We start from the raw sequence: 18,891 nt of genomic DNA on the forward strand, positions 1-18,891 counted from the left end.
TGAGCCCTTTGTGTCTCTCTGGCAGGATGTTCTGCTCCTGAATCAGCTGGGTGGGTCTTGCCTCTAGCCTCTTTGCAGGGAGTTCTGCTGAAGGGTTCCTCTCTGGGCCTGCACTCTGGGTTGAATGAAGATCTGTGGGCCCTGGGTGGTCTCACTCGCTGGGCCTGTGCTCTGGGTCTATTCAGGATCCTGCGTCCCTGGTCATCTCACTCTTGAGCCTTTTTTAAAATGGGAAAAGATAACGTGTCATCAAAGGTAGGGGATAGCAGAAAGGGCGTCCTTGCCATTCGGAATGTTCCTCCTCCTAGAATACCTAAATAAAAAGCCCAAGCCAGCGAGGCTTCCCGGAGGCTGCTACTTGGATCTCAGCCTTGGTCTGCGCAGCTGCAGAATGAACAGGAGGACTCAGGACTTCACCAGTCAGCTCACTTCCTGCAGGGAGCAAAGGCATGGTCCAGCAGAGGCAGCGCTGAGGTAGCCGGCTGAATGTCTCAGTTTAGTTCGTGTGGCCTTCATCTTTGTCTTTACGGATATTGGATAATATTGTAAGCTCGGAGTGGTGGTGGTGTCCACCTGTAATCCTAGCACTCTGGCAGGCTGAAGCAGGAGGATCACAGATTTAAGCCCAGCCTGTATAACTTAAACCCTGTTTAAAAAGAAAAAGCTGGGGCTGGGGAGATAGCTCAGCAGCATAATTATCTGCCTGGCAAGCTCAAGGTTCTGAGTTTGATCCCTGGTACCACAGGGAAAAAAAAAAGGAAAAGTTAAAAAGGACGGGGTCATAGTTCAGTGCGAAAGGCCTGGGTTCAATTTCCAGGACCACTATCACTACCAAAGAGAGTTATTCACATGGTATGTTTAAAACTATTATTAACTTATAGCGTATATTGTACATGCAAAAAAGGTCTAAAATTTATACCATTGAAGGAATGCTGCTAAAATAAAAACTTTTGTATCTTAGAAATAGAGCTTCACAGGTATTTTTAATATGCTTCCCTGTCCCCTGCAGATACTATTTAAATGCACATTTTGACACCAGCCAGGGAGAAGCCTGATTCTCCGTTTCTGGCCTGGCTGGGTGCCCCAGCTTGGGACCATGGGCTGAGCAGCAGGAGCGGTGGGCTCCCCTGCATCTCTCCCAAGTCATTTCTCCTCTCTTCCCATAAGACATAAGTATTTTCCTGAATTTCATGTTGGTTGTTCGTCACTTTATTTTATTTTACTTTTTGTATTTGAGGACAGGGTCTACAGGGTTTAGAGGATCTCACTACACAGATCAGACTCGTAGTGACTCTCTTGTTTTCAGCCCCCCAAGCATTAGGATTACAGGTGTGCACCACCACACCCAGTCTTCCTCACTTTAAATAGTTTTATAATCTGTGAATACATTTTTTTGTTTTTGGGGGGTTTTTTTTGGAACTGGGGATTGAACTCAGGCCCTTGTGCTTACAGGGAAGTGCTTATTCTACTGAGCCATCTCCCAGACCTGTGAATACATTTTTTAAAAGAAATTATTGTATTTTACTTTATTTAATTTTTGTTGTTGCTGATACACGACGCAGTTTGGACTCATAGTGGTCCTTTTGTCTCAGCCTCCCCAGTGCTGGGATTACAGATATGTACAACTGCGCCTGCATGGCACACCCAGTTCCTGGACCAGCACGGCATGACGTACTGGGGATCGAACTCAGGACTTGGCACTTGCCAGAAAGGTACTTATGCTGTGACGCTATCTCCCCAGCGCTGTGAATACATTTCTAAACAGTATATAATTGTCCAGGTTTGCTGAATCTAGAGCGGGACCAGGACGTGTGGGTCAGCATGTCTTGAACTTGAATGTGCACCAAAATCATCTGGGGATCTTGCTAAAATGCCCAGAGCTCATGTGTTGGCGTTCTCAGGGGCACCTAAAGGAGGTTTTCACAGGTGAGGTTAAAGAATGCCATCAGCAGCAAAGCAGGAGGCAGGGAGTAGAGCAGAGTGCAGAGCGCGAGAGCAAGGGCCACCTGCGTCTTTACTGCATAATCCTCACACAGGTTGTCGTCCCACGTTTCCATTCCCACATAGTGCTGTAACCGGCACGTGCGTGTTTGCCTGTGCTACGTCATGGTTACACAGCTGTATCCCACTGTGCACCTGGAGAGATGAGCAGTGTCACGTCCTCAGGTGTCCGTATATGCCCCTGGGACTTGAAGCAGTCTGAGTGGTTCCCCACACCATGTACCAGTCAGTGTCCCACTAGAGAAACAAGATATACAAATACGTAAGAAATCACAGGTGCGTGTGATGGCACAAGCCTACAATCTCAGCGCTGGGGAGGCTGAGCCAGGAGCATCCGCACAAGTGCAAGGCCAGCCTGGACTACATAGTGAACTCAAGGCCAGCCTGTCTCAAAAAAGAGAAATGAAATGACAAGATAGGCTTACGAGGGTCAGCCGCAGAGTTGGATGAAGAAGCGCGCAGAGGGCGCCTGCACCTGAAGCCCAAAGCGTTCAGTCCGAAGTCTGGAGCTCGCTGCGGCGTCCTGTGTGTGCCTGTACCAGGACCCTGATGGGTCTGTGACAGAAGGCTGAAGAGTCTACGCTGGAACCCAGGAGATGACATCCGAAGTGAAGGCGGAGGCTTTGTCCTCCCAAGGACAGAAGCCGATTTATCCTCCTTTACCTCCCCTCCATATGGCCCAGGTGACAAGCCACCTAGGTGAAGCCTCTGAACCCTTAAGGTGCAGAATTGCTGAGCCGATTTAGTTAAGCTTCTAAGCTGCTCAAGTTGATACAGTCAATTACAGTCTGCATTTCTCAAAATCTCCCAGGTGATGACAGCGCTCAAGAAAAGAAGCACATCCATGCCATCCATTCCTTTGCTAAACAGATGCCTGTGGAGCGCCCGCCCCGTGGCAGGTACTGTCCTAGGCCTGGGATAGGACAGCAGTGAGCAGGGCAGGACAACCATTCCACCCCTCAGGGTGAGGGTCTACCGCTCTCTGCCCAGTGTCTCTAGAGTGGAGCCGGGTAACAGCTGGTAGGCTTGCATAATCTCAATTTCTTACAAGATCTTGATTCATCAACACCCTCACAGCAAATACAGACTTATGGGACTGGGTCTGCCCACACCTTCTTGGGAATTAGGGAAGTGACACTTAAATCTCAAGATATGCTTTTATATCAACCGAAGCAGCAAGAAATCAGATAATCCAAGTATTAGTAAACAGGAGAAATAGCAGTGTGTAAGCTGAATGAATGCTTCTGACAAGGCCGCAGTACTGGTATAGCTAGATTTTCCATCTTATTTCCGGCTTTTTCTTCAGCAGGGCAGGTGTTTGTACGTGTGCCACCCCTGGAGTGATGCATTATGGGCCTTAAGCTTAGATAAAGATCACTCTTAGTGACCACAAGTGGGTTGTGCATCGCTTAAGGTTAGACGTAAGGTGGCCGTGGCCTTGAATTTCGGTCAGAGGCCCGTCGGCAGGTTTGAGAGTTCTACCGCCTGTAGCAGGACCTTGCGACTGGAGAGCGCAGTTGGAACAAGGGCTTAACAGAGACGAGGAGCATGGGCCGCCTCCACTTCAGCAGACACTCGGGGATGCAAACACGTCAGCTGGGTCATCACTTCAAGTTTATTCCACTGGATATAACTCCGTGGTTTTACCTGTTTGATTGCCCCATGCGAAGTTACGCATCTACTAAATTCCATGTTGTTTTCCTCTCTCTGGGCCCCAAGGACTCTAAGTTTCCTGTCTTCTTTGCTGCAGTGTTGCAGCCATGGAGTAGCTTCAAGCTGGATGAGGACCCGAGGCTGTGAGCCCCCAGGTGAGGTCCTTAGAAGTGCTCTACGGCCTGACACTCCTGCTTGCCCGCCCGCCCGCCTGTGCAGTCTTGGAGGGCGTGGGTCACACTGGAACTGCGGCAGAGGCCAGGGCCAGGGCCGTTCCAAGCGATGGGTAGGCTTCCTTGGAGGCTCACCAGATGGGTCTCAGATTCAGTGGAGACAGAAACCTTTGTGGCGCTAAGTTGCTGCTATCTTGGGGTTTATTTCTTACTACGATTGTAAGCTATGTGTCTAACATATGCTCTACTAACCCACACTTCACGTGGCCTTCCACCTAATTGCCACCTGAGTATGTTTCCTTATGAATGAATTCATTTAACCAGCCCTGTTTATGATAATGTTCTAGGCTTGACTCTAACTGCAGGCACGTGCTAAGCACGTGGTCTATAAGTTAAAGGACTGGAAGATATAGGAGGCGTTGCGTAACTATTTGCTGAAGAAAGAATTGTGTACAAAGTGAATCATGTGTACACAACCAACACAATCTCAAATATTGAAGACAAAAAGAAATGAACGACAACAAAGTGAGAAATTTTTACACTCAGCTCCTGGAAAGGATTCTCAGAAATATTTCATTTTAGAAGAAAGTTCTAAAGTTCTAAAATTAAGCATGTTCATTTAAAAAGTTCTGGAAGGTTTTTGAGAACAACAAAATGTTTTTCTCATTGTGCCACCACACTCATACAACTGTTATTTACATTTTTGTATGTTTTTCTGCTACTCATTTTTATTATACTGCTACAAGCATGCTCTGGGTGTTCTGGCCTGCTGTTTTTCTCATTTTTTAAATTTAATCTTCTTAAACATAATTACTAATGGTTGCATCATAATCTCTTGAAGGGATAAATCATTCATCCCTTTTTTCTCTCTTGAACATTTAGATTATTTCCAAGTTTTTGTTTTCGTGCATGATGCTGTGATAGACTTGCTTAATGAGAGTTTCTGACTCTAGAATAATTTCCTCAAAGTAGGTCTAATAAAAAGCTTTGTAATGCCGTACTGGAGGGCTTCGTAATGCCATGCTCAAATCTCAGTCTCAGCAGCCTCAGTTCAGGTAAGAGTCTGCCTTCATGTCAGGGCACAGTCTCCACTCAGCGTTCAAGCCTGAGTTAGGTCTTCAAGTTCAGCTTCTTCGTTCGTGTGATTCTCTAAAACACACACTTTTACCACATTACATCTATATTTTTAGAGATACCAAAGCTAAATTTATAAAAAAAATTGGGATAATTTCCCAAAGCACAGTATCTTATATAATGCTATAACTGCCCGGACATATCTCGACCTCCCTTCCTCCCTCCTGACCCTTGAGAATTATGAGTCATATATAAACATTTTTCTTGAAGACAGATGTGCAAGGGAAGGTCTCTCTCCATCCTGTGGTTCTCATGAGACAGTGCCACAAAATTCAGTTGCAGTAAGCTATATAAGAAGGTCTTCTTGAGCCAGTGGGTAGCCACTCCCGCTTCACTACACGGGGCAGCATAGCAGCAGTTGTGTTGCCTCGTGCCTCGCCAGTTCTTGCTGAGCGTGTGGGGTCAGTGGAGCTGATTGGTGGCTGCCAGGGGAATATCTCTGCTTGGCAAGGAGTGCGTGCTGCTGAATACACACTCTCAGTGAACCTAGGTCATCTCATTTTTTGAAACTGAGTCCTGAATCTGTTTGTAAGACGGATCATCCCAATGATGGCCACTAACAATGTGGTGGCGAGGCTTGGGTGTGATAACGGACTACAAGGTGCTGTCTAAACTGCATGTCTCTGCACAAGTATGATATGTATTGTCTTCCCTTCAAAAGTAAGGCTGCTCTGGCTACGAATACCCCTGGTGCGATGTGGAGGACGCCCTCCCTCCTGCCAGCACCCAAGCTTTCAGGCTCAGCAGGGGAAAAGGGCTCGGAGCTTTCTCCGCATGGCGTCCTGGACCTCCCTGTTCCGGAAGCTGTAGATGAATGGATTGAGCATTGGGATTATGATGGTGTAGAACACGGACACCACCTGACCATAGACCTCACTGCTGGAGCCATGTGGCTGGACATAGGTGAACACCACTGTGCCATAGAAGATGGTGATGGCCATGAAGTGGGAAGCGCACGTGGACAGGGCCTTCTCCCGCCCCGCGGCAGAGCGCATCCTCCCGATGGCCACCAGCACCAAGCTGTAGGAGGTGAGGATGATCACGGCTGGCAGGATGGTCACCAGGGCGGAGAAGATGAAGAGGATCACTTCTGCCTTGTCTGTGTGGGTGCAGGCCAGGTGCATCAGGGGTGGGATGTCACAGAAGAAATGTGCCACCTGGTTGGGCCCACAGAAGGGCAGTACAAAGACATTCCCGGTCTGGATGGCGGAGTTGGTGCCACCAAATGCATAGGAAATAGCCACCAGCTGGAGACAGGTCCCTTTGGTCATGACAGTGCCATAATGGAGGGGTCGGCAGATGGCCATGAAGCGGTCGTAGGCCATGGAGGCCAAGAGGAAGCTCTCGGCTGTCACATGCACCACGAAGAAGGTCAGCTGGACCACACAGCCTGCGAAGGAGATGGACTTGTCCAAGGCCAGGAAATTGACCAGGAGCTTGGGTGTGACCACAGAAGAGTAACTGATATCAAGGAAGGAGAGGACACTGAGGAAGAAGTACATGGGACAGTGGAGACGGGCATCGGTGAAGATGAGGGCCATCATCCCCAGGTTGCCTGCCACTGTTACCACATAAATGAGCAGGAAGGCTCCGAAGAGAAGCTCCTGGAGGTTCGGGTAGTTGGAGAATCCCAGGAGGATGAACTTGGTAACGGGGGTATAGTTGCCACGGGCCAGGGCCAGCTCCCCAGGAGTCATCTGCAGAGGGGACAGGTGATCGTCATCCAACCTGTGCTTCCCGGGTGCTGCCACTGAGCCAGGGGAAGTGAGGGTGACCAGCAGCCCCAGATCCTTTCACTGAAATCCAGAGGGAAAGGTTACCCATAGTGGAAGGCACTGGTGCAATGGTGCCAGGTCTCTGAGCCTTAATTGTCACCAGGACACCAACCAGCTGTGTCCCTCTGCCTATCCTTGTCTGTGAAATGAAGAGACTATGCCTGCTGCTCAGGGGTGCTGTGTGGCCCTGGGGAGAGACGAGTGGAGAATATTTGAGGGTGTGGAACACAGTAGGTGATCAATACCTATGAAGCGTCTCTCCCAGGCTCGTGAGCCTCTGTGTGTTTGCCTGAGACAGGGTCTCACTTTGCAGGGTGGGCTGGCCTTGAACTCGCTATGTAGCCCTGCTGGTCTCAAACGCTCAGTGATCCTCCTGCCTCAGCCTCCTGAGTACCACACCTGGCTTACAGCACTATTTGATACTTATTACATTCTGCCATTTTCTTCAAGAATTACAATATAATCTAGATAATCACACCTCACAGGGTTGTGCACTCACCTTTACTGTTTCATTTCAGAATATTTTCAACACTGAAGAAAAAACCCTCTATGCTCATTGGTAGTCAGTCCCTCTTCTCTGCCACTCCTGGCCTCTGACCCATTAATTTATTTTTATTCTTATAGATTTGCCAATTCTGGACCTTTCCTGTAAATGAATTGGTATACTACGTGCCCTTCCACATGTGGCTCCTTTCCTCCCTGTGTTGGGGTCAGCTGCCGTGTGACATGCGCCAGTGTTCACTCCGTCCTGTATTTAATCATCCTCCAGAGCACCCCCGCCCCCAACAGCAGATGTACTGGGCCTCCTGCTGCCATCAGGACTCGCTGAGCTCAGCGGGGGCATCGCAACACTTGCTTGCCAGCCAGAAGTGGCCAGGGATCCGTCCTTCCTCCCACTCTTTCCATCCTTGTGAAGTCTGGGCTTCATCTTGAGAATGAGTCCTAGAAGAACCTTGTCGGCTGTTCGCTTACATCAGGCAGGTTCAAACAAACCCACATGGAAGGCGGCCTCTCTTTTTTGTCCCCTGGTGTCACAAGGGCAGGGCAGGGCAGGGCAGGGCAGGGCAGGGCAGGGCAGGGCAGGGCAGGGCAGGGCAGGGCAGGGCAGGGCAGGGCAGAGAAAGCACGGGCTGATGGATGGTGGAGGCTGCGTTCGAGGTCCAGCTCTGTGATCTGCACAAATCTCTCTCCAGGCCTCCGGCTCCCCGTCAGCCAAGGCACAGTTTGGCACAAAGGCTATCTGAGGCCATGGTTGGCCCCAGCTATCTGGTGGGAGTGCGTCTCTCCCAGCTTCCTTCCCAGGTGTGGGTCTTGCGTTACTCTCATTTTCTTGTGCTTCCCAGGACAAGGGGTCCGTGTGAGCGTGTGGAAGAACACAAACTCTATGCCTGATTATTAAGGACAGCTTTAGGGGGCCCGGTCCAGCCCCCAAAGGTCCAAGTACCGTGGTCATTTCCTCAGGAGGTCTCTGGCCCCATCCTGTACTCCAGACAGTGAGTTCTGAGAAACCTTGTTAAGACGCGCGGGCAGGTGGGGCTGTAAGGAGCTTCCTTACAGCAAAACTGTTCAATTCACTGGACACCTTAGTTATACCAAGGGTCACGTAACAGGACGTCAGCAGAAATCATTTTAGTACTTTATCATCTGTGAATTTGAAAAGATTTTTCCTCTTTTGCTGAGAGATTTCCATCAGACTTCAAGAGACTTTCCAGGCAGTGGTTACAGTCATTTACCTTTGCACCACTGATGTCCCACATTCTGTCCTTGGGGTGGCATTCTGGGAGATGGCATACAGCAGCTCAGCGCCTTCCTACCAGGAAAGTCAGGAGGGCTTGGACACATGCATTTCTTTGCAAAAGTGGTCCAAGGGCAACTGATGAGGAGATGCAGAAGGGGCCGGTGCTTCCGTCACAGATGTGATGTCAAGGGCGAGGGTCTTAGGAAGGAGTAGAGACCCTGAGGTTCTAGAATTGGTTCCCTTAAAATAGCTTTATGTCTGGACACTTTGGAGAAATGCCGCTTACCCTCAGGAGATGCACAATCCAGGCTGAAGAATTAGCCCGCTGCTGTGGCTGCAGGACGGTCCTCGGCTCCTGCTGGCCAGCCGGCTGGGCTTGGGTGAGTGGAGAATTCCCCACACCCCTCGCAGGCCGACTCTCTTCACTGCTGAGGTCTGAATACAAGGCCAGTCAGGCTCCTTGGGCTGAGTCCTGGCCCACCATTCCCACCTGAGGCTTTACCCAGCCCTGCCTGTGTGTGCCCAGGCCCCGCACGGGTTCTGCTCACCCTCCCGCTCTCATTTGCTGAAGGGGCTTACTCTCTACCATCTGTGATTTGCAAGGAATGCTGAATCGCACTAACGCTACAGACAATGAGGAGTGTTGTGGTCCTTCTCCCCAAGCCCCTGCTCCTACTGCTCTCGAAGGCCGGGCCTGGGCTCCTCCCAGTCCTCTACTGTTCCATCCCAACTCTGGATGGACACTTGGGTCCTTCGGAGGCTGGCGTACAAATGATTTTCAGTTGTGGTGGTTTTGGCCTTACTGAATGAAGTACAAGGATACTGATAAAATGATGGTGAGTATTTCAATACAAAAAATATGTTAAGTAAAAGACAGATCACCACATGTCCTCTTTCAAGTACCCACTGCCCATTATACTCACCCTGTCCTTTTTACCACTTTCAGAAGCAGTTCTGGAATCTTCTGTGAATGTCTTCATGGGGTGTGATTAAAACAGAAAATGATGGGGCCGGGGAGCTGGCTCAGTGGAACAAGCGCTTCCCTGGCAAGTGCAAGAGCCTGAGTTCAATCCCCGGTTTAAAAAAAAAAAAAAAATCCCTGATAAAACAGAAAATGCAGTGAGTGTCACTGCCTGCCATCCACAGGAGCCAGACATGAGTGCGCGTCCTCCACCACCTCAGGCACCAGATGGGGCTCCGGGTGACTTCTGGCTCTTCCCCAAAATGACCAAGAAAGGGGGAACATTTGGAATTGATTTAGGACCCCGAGCAGCAGGACAGTACAGCTACTGACACCTAAGAGAGGGACTTCCAGAACTGCCTCAGAAAGTGACGAGAAGGACCGCATGGGGGTGTCTGAAGTGACGGGAGGATTCTAGGTGGTGAATGGCCACAGGTCTTCTATCTTAATACATTTTTAAAAATACAAGCGTTCCTTGCATCTTGTGATCACACCTTTCACCCGGTCTGTTGCGAAGCACCTCCAGCCTTGCTCCATGAATCCTATTAAGCCTTTTGAGTCAGCCCTCTTGCCCAGCCAGATTCTTGTTCTGTGAGCAGGAGCTTGGCAGTTCACTGCTTCGCGCAGACGCACTGAGAACGGTCTCAGAGGCTTCCCCACGGAGACTTCCTTCCCTTCCCGACCATTTAAAAAAAAAACCCAACTTCTGTCTCACGTCATATAACACTTTTGATGGTGGAGACTATTTTAGGTTTAGAATAAGCAAGCAGGGTTTGGACAACTTCTCTTGCTCAAATACATTCCAACAATTGCAGTTGTTCAAAAATATCTTGGTGATTATTCAAAGCCTTTATTTATTTATTTATTTATTTATTTAAAAGCCTTTAAACAACTACTGCCCAACATGGCACAAGATGTGGTGGTGGGCAGTGAACATCTTAAATTATTTTTTGAAGCACACCCAGCAGCAGGAACCCACTGAAGAAGGGGGCATGGTGGGCATGGGGTCAGGATCAGGAGGCAAGAGGCTGGATCACCAGGAATGAGCAAGGCTAGGGAGAGGCAGGGAGGAGGAAGCCCAGGGCCAGGAAGTCCCAGTGAGCCTCCTTAGGCAACATTTCCTGGGCAAAGGCTTGCTGGAGAGTGAGGGAACTCGGTGGGGCTGCTTGACCCCTCTGAGCCTTACCTTCATTTCATTGTTTTTGAGAAGAGCCGGCCGGGGTGGGGTGAAGGGGGTGGTGGTCGGGTTGGGTGGGTGTTTGAGCTCAGGGCCTTTGCACTGAGCTGTGTCCCCAGCCCTTCTCACTTTTTATTTATTTTGAGACAGTCTCCCTAGGTTCTAAGTCACCCAGGCTGGGCTGGAACTCGGGCTTCCAGCCTCAGCCTGCTGAGCGCAAGGATTCCAGGTGGGCGCCACCACCACTCTCCCCAGTTTTTGTCTGGGAGCTGGTGACATTGCTTGGGCTCCCTGGAGGTCACCAGATCTCAGCAAGGGCTTAAGGCAACCAAGGAGGGGAGGAGGTGATTGCAGGTTTGGGGAGAAGAAAAGGAAAAGTGAAAAGGCCTCTCAGCTTCCAAGCCAGGTCTGATTTCTTCAGTTTCTGAAACACAAATACTAACCTTGTCGGTGGCGGCGCCCAGACTGCTGCAGCTCCGGGGCCTCAGGGTTCCCCCAGCTGAGCCCGGGGCGGTTCCCGGGGTGCTTGTGTGTCCCCCCCAGCCCGCGTCTGAGGGCTACTCTTCCCTAGGGCTGTTTCTGGGCTGGCCGAACACCCAGATCTGGAGGCGAGAGCAGGGCTCAGGTGAAGTGGGTGTGGCACCTGAGGCTGGGGCGCTGGCCCGTCTGGTCTGCTCCGGCTGCACCCAGGCGGCTCCATCCCCTTTCATCCCCCAGAGCTCAAGGAGGTCGCTTAAACGCACCCGCCTCCCATATCTTCTGAAGTGTCATTTTAGTCCCTGGGAGCCCGCAGGAACCTGGCAGCTGAAGCTTCCTGCTGGACCCCAAGGCCCTGCCCTGGACCTCCACAGGGATCAGAGAAGTGAGCCCAGGAATCACGTCCTCCCAGGAGCTGAGTGCGACGAGGTGTGGGCCGAGGGCAAGCGCCTGTCCTCATCTTTGTCATTAGTGTGTCCCAGAGGTGGCAAAGCTCCGTGTGGAGCTGGGGACACTAGGTCAGGGATCCTGGGGCCAAGCCTCGTAGGAAATCTGCCCAGCTAGGCTGCTGGCGCGGAGGCACTGGGGGCCTTGTTATCAAAATAACTAATTTCTTCGTAGTAGTAATTTTACAAAAGGATATTTTCAGAAACAAAGCTAAACTCTAAGTACAGGAGATGCCCATGGGCATAAGGAGAAGCCCAGGGATGTGTCAGCCACAGCGCCCTCGGCCACCTTTCCTCCAAGAACTGTGCCTGTCCAGGGTGTGGGTGTGGATGTGCAACTGTGCGCATGCAAGGGTGCACAAGTGTGCACGTGTGGTTCTTCCCTTCCCTCAGTGGACACAGCTTTCTTGATTTTTGTCCCTCAGGGCTTCGCTGAGGCAGCCAGAGCCAGGTGGTTCCGGTTCTGTGGGTCACAAGATGTCAGAGCTCCAGTTCCAGGGCTGTAGCTCAGGGGCTTCCAGCTGGGGATGGAACCGGGGTCCTGGGGTCCAGGCAGAGAGCCAGATCAGGGTAGGTGGGGGTGGAGTATGGGCCCATGGAGGTGACGGCAAAGCAGAGACATCAACTAAAAAAAACCTCAAAACGACCAGACCGGACACTTTAAAAAGCACCAGGAAATGACAGGACATTGAACACTGCTTTTTGTAAATTAGCTTTTAAAATTTATGGTCTAAACGAAATTTATTAGTACCGTGTTTGTAGTATACAATGGCCACACGAAGCACGTGGAACAGCGCATGCGCGCAGCACATCTTCCGTCTACTCCCTTTCCCGCTCCTTCCTCCTACGCCCCTATCTCCTGGTGCCTTCCCCTTTGAAAAATGTCCATCATCTTGCTTCCTGTCACCTTTCATTTTGCTCGTAATTTAATGTATATTTTGGGTTTCTCATATTATCAGAGAAACCGTGTAATATTCAAGCTCTGATTTATTTCACTTAACATTAGGGACTCAAGGTATACCCACTTTCCTACGCATGACTCACATTTAGCCTTTTTTTTTTTAACCTGATGAGAAATTTTTATTTTTTATTTATTTATTTTTTTCATAATTTTATTGAGAAATAAATATCAATGAGACCGTTTCAAATCAAATTGGTAGGACAGTTACAGTAATTAGCACATCGCATACTGCCTTCCTAGTGGTTATTTGTTGTACAAGATGCAGACACGATATCCTATTTACAAAAACTATTAGAACAAATCCCTCTATTCATTAAGAGAATGTAACTATATAACTATCCTAACCATTTTGAATACACAGATACGAAATGGTCATTCATCTATATCCCCTTTTATTGTTTAGTTCCATCATTTAAATATTATAGGTGTGTGAACTCAGCAAAATATTCCAAAATAGTCCAGTAGTCCATAATAGTACTGGGTCTTTCACTTGACTGACAATGTCAGAAGTTGTTTACCTGAGTTCCCTACAGCTCTACATAACAGCATGGCTTTACTTCTTATACTTCATTTTTATACTTTTCTGCTGGATAGTTAAGACCAAGATAAAGAAAACCTATGTAACAAGAATTGTAGCTTTTGGGTCTGATAAGGTCAGCCAAATCCCCTCAGGCTTTATCCTGAGATCCTGTGCCTCAGATTGTAGATCCTTCGTTAGTGTCAGCCATGTGGTTGAGTCACGGCCAATGCTTGGTCAATGTGCTCTCTGTGAAAGCCTGAGAGAATGTTTTCTCTCCATGTGACTCTCCTTAGGCACACTCTACATCATCGATCACTTTCCTCTTTGGCCCCATAATCTCCCTGGTCAGAAAATTTGGGACACAACTGAGTTACATGATGTTACAGTACAAGTTCTCACATGTCCTGAGTCTTAATTGACCTTCGAAGGCTAGGGCCAAAATGTTGGCTTTCCTTGTGGCTGTCCTTTTTCTTTAATTTTTGGTCTGCAAATTTAAGTTGTTAACCCTCCAGAAGAGAAGGTTATTGTTATTACCATATAACCTAGGCTGTTGAGCTTAACCTCACTATCTGTCTGAATATTAAACATTTTAGGCATAACATGGAACAGGTACTTTTCATAAAGTATTGATATATTAAACTTTGAGTCCCTACAGAGTATTTAGAAAATTAAACTATGTTTAAAAAATAGGAATAAAGAATTATATATGCTTACACATAAGTCCAGAAATCTAACCATATACAACATTGTAGCTGGACAGTCCCACAACACTCTTTTTCCTGTCTCCTGCCTGCATTCACCACCCCCTTCCTTTTTAAACAATCATCTACCCGAGAGACAGCACGGCAGCAACTGGCGTGTCCTGACAAGCAGCATGTATTCAGAAGACCAGAATGACAGGCACTCCAAGCATGAACCTACTATTATAAATCGCCATCTTCAGTGTAGTTGACATTTAGCCTTCTTTAGAGCACAGTAGTACTCCACAATGTGTGAGAGAGACAGGGAAGGGGGGGAGAGAGAGAGACACAGAGACAGAGACAGAGAGACAGAGAGAAACAGAGAGATGGAGAGACAGAGACAGAGACAGAGAGACAGAGAGAGAGACAGAGATGGAGAGACAGAGAGACAGAGACAGACAGAGAGTGACAGAGAGAGAAGAGAGAGAGAGGGAGAGAGAGAGAGAGAGAGAGAGAGAGAGAGAGAGAGAGAGAGAGAGAGAGAATTGTTTTCAAAACAATCTGCCTGAGAGGAGTGATAAGATAAAGCCATAACTGACTGAGCTGACCACTCTTGAGGTTCGGCGTCGGTACACAGGAGTTCATTTCCTACACTGTCTGCCTCTGCATAGATTTCAACCTGCTTTTCTTTTCGCAGTGCTGGGGAGCCGAGCAAGCGCTCCACCACGGAGCTCGGCCTCTAGTTTGGCCTTTACAGCTTTTAATAATAAACGGTGAAACAGCACAAAGAAATAAAAAAAATTGACACAATTTCATCAGACTTAGGTCTTTCAGCTTGGTATTGGGTTTAAGAAAATTTGGAGGTGGAGTGGGAAATGGCTTGTGCTTTCAGAGCGTGTCTTGTGGGCAAGAAAGTTCTGAGTGAAGGAACAGAAACTGTTCAGGGGAAGGAACAACTGGGATGAGTGAAAGGAGAAAGAAAGAAGGGAGGGAAATACGTGTATACGCACAGGATCACTTGGATAATTACTTGTACGATTGATTTCTGCTGGTCTGCTGAAAGGAGTAATGCTTATTTTTTCTGTCTCCTTAATTTTTTATAACTTTTTTTGGGGACCGATTTTGTATGCTTATATCTAATAATCTGAACAACTAATTTGAAGACAATATACAATATAACAACCATTGTTGAATCCTCCCCCCGCCACACAAAAAGCAGTAGTTCCCCAGGCCTCTGCAGCTAAAGGGCTTTAGGTGCAAAACTGTCATCTCTGTCCTCTGGATTCTGGTCCAGGAATCCTTGCACAACCCCTTCATCTGTTGATGACGCTGGCCAAGGACTTGGGATAAGCGACTGCACAGGGCTTCCTAGCATGACCTAGCAAAATATGAAGGCAATTTAATACTTCTATTTTGGAAAAGAAATTTAATTGAAAATACAAAAATTGATATAATAAATGTCCATAGACATTATCATTTGACTTAATAACTGTGAATACTTTGTTGTATAGGTTTCAAATATATATATGCATATATTATATTTTTATTTTATAGGAAAAATTAAATTGAAATTTCATAACAATATAGAAGTATAGCAATAGTCATTATGTTGCGTATTATTATCTTTAAAGTAGTTACTCAAGGAGCCGGGGAGATAGCTCAGTAAAATAAATGCTTACCTGGCAAGCACAAGGGCCTGAGTTCAATCCCCCCCCAAAGCATAAAGTAGTTACTCAGAATACAAGATATAGGCATAAAATCTCTCCAAATGATATTACCACAAAGCTTTCTTTTGTGGACTAGGAGAAACTAGTATATAGCTATGTCGTTCTGTCTTCACCTTCCTTCCTGTCCCCTTCTTTTTCAGCCTAGTTCCTTTTTTCTTTTGAACAATTTCCTTCCATCTCATAATATCCATTGTACATTTTTGACCTGATTTACTCTTTCAGTTTCTCACATTGGGGAGACATACAATTTTGCCTGCATTTAAAAGAAAACTGGCTTCGTGTGCATTTACATTTGCAGCGCATCCTAGTTGCGTTCAGGCGGGGAATTGCGTGTGGGTGGAGCCTCAGCCCCGCGCACGCGCTTTGCAGTTGGAGCGGCAGCACACCCGGGGTCTCTGGGATCCCGTGCTCCACCTCATTCTGTCTTCTCCTTCTCTAGGGACAACCGTTGTCATAAATTTGACTTGAATCCTTTAGTCTGCGAAAGCATAATAAGGAGGAATTCAAAGGTGGCTCATGCAAATTAAACAGAAGCACGCAGCTGAGTTTGTTCGCTTTGCAACGAGTGAGAGCGCAAGGAGTCAGTCTGCGTCGGTAGCTTTTGCAGCAATGGGTCTTCGCAGGAAACTATGAAGGAAAGTGAGGGGAAGGTCGCTGCATTTGGTAACCAGGTGGCGCTTGTCTTATTATGTGACAATAAACCATATGCTTTAGGGCTACTTTTTCTACAAGATAGAAATTATTTGCATCCCTCCTGGACAAAAATCTGTAAATTAATATGCGGCTTCATTAAGTCTGAGACTCAGCCAGCAGTAACACGGAGTCCAACCAACTGTACCCCCAAACCAGGCACACCCCCAGGCAACCCTTGGATGGGCCTGCGAACCCCGCCTGCATACGACCCCCCGATGGACGTGCCGGTCCCCTTCCGCCATTTTTTCCCCTAAATTTACAATAATTTATTTTTAGCAAGTCTATGTTCCTATATTTTTCAACAAATATGAATCCATAAATAATAACACTATAGAACATTAATTGGTGATGAGCACCATGTTAAGGGTTTTTATATACTAGGTGCATTTAATCAACACCGGTATTATGTACCATTACTGTTCTCACTTTACAGATGACAAAAACAAGATGCAGACCAATTCAGGACACTCGCTACGGCTGTGCGGCTGGCAGGTGGCAGCGCGGATGCAGCCCCAGACCACACGTTAGGCTGCAGTTGGCTCTTCGGCCTTCAGCACTGTGTTTTGGAGAACTCTCCAGGACGCTGGTGCAGTGAGCATTCGTTCATCTTAACTGTGTACTTACAGTGTGGGGTTCTATGCACTGCGTGAGGAAAGCTGGCTTACTTGTTTCTATGGATAGCATAAGTTGTCTTGCGCACCTTTTATTGTTTTAAATGAACTGACAGACAAATTTATGCATGTATTTATCATAACGCGTTACGCTGTGCTGCGACGCACAACGGCAACCCTGCGCTCCCATTTCTGTGCAGCGAAGTCCGTGCGCTGAATGTGCACTCTGTGTTTTTAGAGAATACACCTTTTTGAAATTTTATTTATTTTAATTTTATTTTATTGTGGAACTGGGGATTGAACTCAGGCCCTTGCGCTTGCCCGGCAAGACTTAGTCTACTGAGCCATCTCCCCAGCCTGAGAGTACATCTTCATTAACTTTCTTTTTTTTTTTTTTGGTACAGGGTCTTACTACGCAGCTCAGACTCGTAGCGATCCTCCTGTTGTCAGCCTCCCCAGTGCCGGGATTGCAGGCATGCACCACCATGCAGACTCGGTGGTGGGCTCAGGGCGCCCGGGGTGTGCCAGCGCGGCATGTGGTGCTGGGATCAGCCCCTTTCCACTGTGCTTGCCTAAGTAGGTGCTTAGTCCACTGAGCTACCTCGCCGGCCCTGCAACCCTGCGCGACAGCTCTCCTGAACGTATTCCTGCTCTCAGGCTATTCATGTCCTTTGCTGAGTGCCCCCCCCCATCTCTTCTGGTAACTGAAGCTTTATTCTCCACCTCTGTGAAATCAGCTTTCCTATTCCTCACGCGAGTGAGCCCATATTGTGTTTGTCTTTCGGCACGTGCTTATTTCTCTTGAAACAATGTCCTCCACGTTCCTCTGTGCTGCTTCAAATTGCAAGATTTTATTCTTTTGTCCCACATTGCTAAGATGATTGCATGTTGGTGACACAGATGAAGGGATTCATCCTGGCAGATTTGCCGCCATTCTTTTTCATTCCTCTGTTGGCATGGACCACGTTTTCTCTATTCAGATAGACACTTAGGCTGAGCCCGTCGGCTGGCTCCGGGACAAAATGCTGTACTAAACTCGGGAGCACAAGTGTCTCTTTACCACGCTGATTGCATTTCCTTGGAATGGTACCCAGTGGTGGCAGTGGCGGGTCACGCGGTGGCTCTCCGTTTACTCTTTTGTGTAACCATGGTGCTAGTTTACATTCCCCCCAACAGAGCAAGGCTCTTTTTCTCCACCTTCTCAACGCTTGCCCTTTGGGAACAGCCATCTGAGAGGAGCAGGTGAGGTCTCGTTGTGCTTTTGATTTCCATTCTCCTGAAAATTAGTGACATGGGGCATATTTTTCATTCATCATCGCTATTGGTCATTTGTATGTCTTCTTTTGAGAAATTTCTATTCAGGTCAGATCATGGGACTTACTGTGCTTGAGTTGTTTGGGTTCCTTTTTAGTTTTTGGAGATTAACCTCTATCGGATGATGTGCAGGTTGCAAGTATTTTCTCCCATTCTTTCTGTTGTCTCTTCACTGTTGGTTTTTTTCCTTCACTGTGCAGAAGCTTTCTACTTTAATTTAATACCATTTGTCTAGTTTGGTTTTTGTTGCCTGTGAGGTCATATTAAAAAAAAAATCAAACATTACCCAGACCAAAATTGTGGAGTTATACCTCATATTTTTTCCTAGTAGAGCCATAATTTCACATCTTATATGTAAGTCTTTAACTTATTTAAATTACTTTTTGTTTATGCAGAGACAGAGGGGTCCAGTTTCATTTGTCTACATGTGGATATGCAATGTTTCCAACATCATTTGTTTTTCTTTTTTAATTATCATTTAAGACCTTTATTAACAGGTGCTTGCAGTTTGTTGACTTTTTTGAAAAAATCAAGTTGTAAACTTTTATTACAAATTAAAACTGAAGTTCTTAAAAATCTCAGCTTGATCAGATATAAAACAATTTAAAAACCATTAAAGGTGTTTTGAGAAAACCAGGCTTTTTTAAAAAACACGTTTGTCATTACCAAAAAGAGACGTTTTTAGGTAAAAATAATAAAAACCCCATGCTGCATAGATAATGCAGATAGTTCTAGTTATCCGGTCAACAGGCAAAAAGCAAGCACTTAAGGTCTTCAGTTCCAATCTTTTGTTCATTTCTTATTGCTGGAATTTCCTATTCGTTTCTTTCTTGCTGGATGACTAAACCGG

General features: G+C 47.3%; 1 protein-coding gene across 1 annotated transcript; it reads right to left on the minus strand.

The window, feature by feature from the left end:
* Positions 1-5,701: 5,701 nt before the first annotated feature.
* LOC101561101 (olfactory receptor 1052-like) lies at positions 5,702-6,658 on the minus strand. Its single transcript, XM_004645843.1, has one exon. The coding sequence runs from the start codon at positions 6,656-6,658 to the stop codon at positions 5,702-5,704; it is 957 nt and encodes a 318-aa protein (XP_004645900.1).
* Positions 6,659-18,891: the final 12,233 nt, after the last annotated feature.

Source organism: Octodon degus, unplaced genomic scaffold (genome assembly GCF_000260255.1).
Source record: "Octodon degus isolate 3935 unplaced genomic scaffold, OctDeg1.0 scaffold00239, whole genome shotgun sequence".
NCBI lineage: Eukaryota > Metazoa > Chordata > Mammalia > Rodentia > Octodontidae > Octodon > Octodon degus.

Bases quoted from the DNA above. Each gene is read 5' to 3' on its own strand.
- LOC101561101 (XM_004645843.1), bottom strand. From the start codon at position 6,658: ATGACTCCTGGGGAGCTGGCCCTGGCCCGTGGCAACTATACCCCCGTT.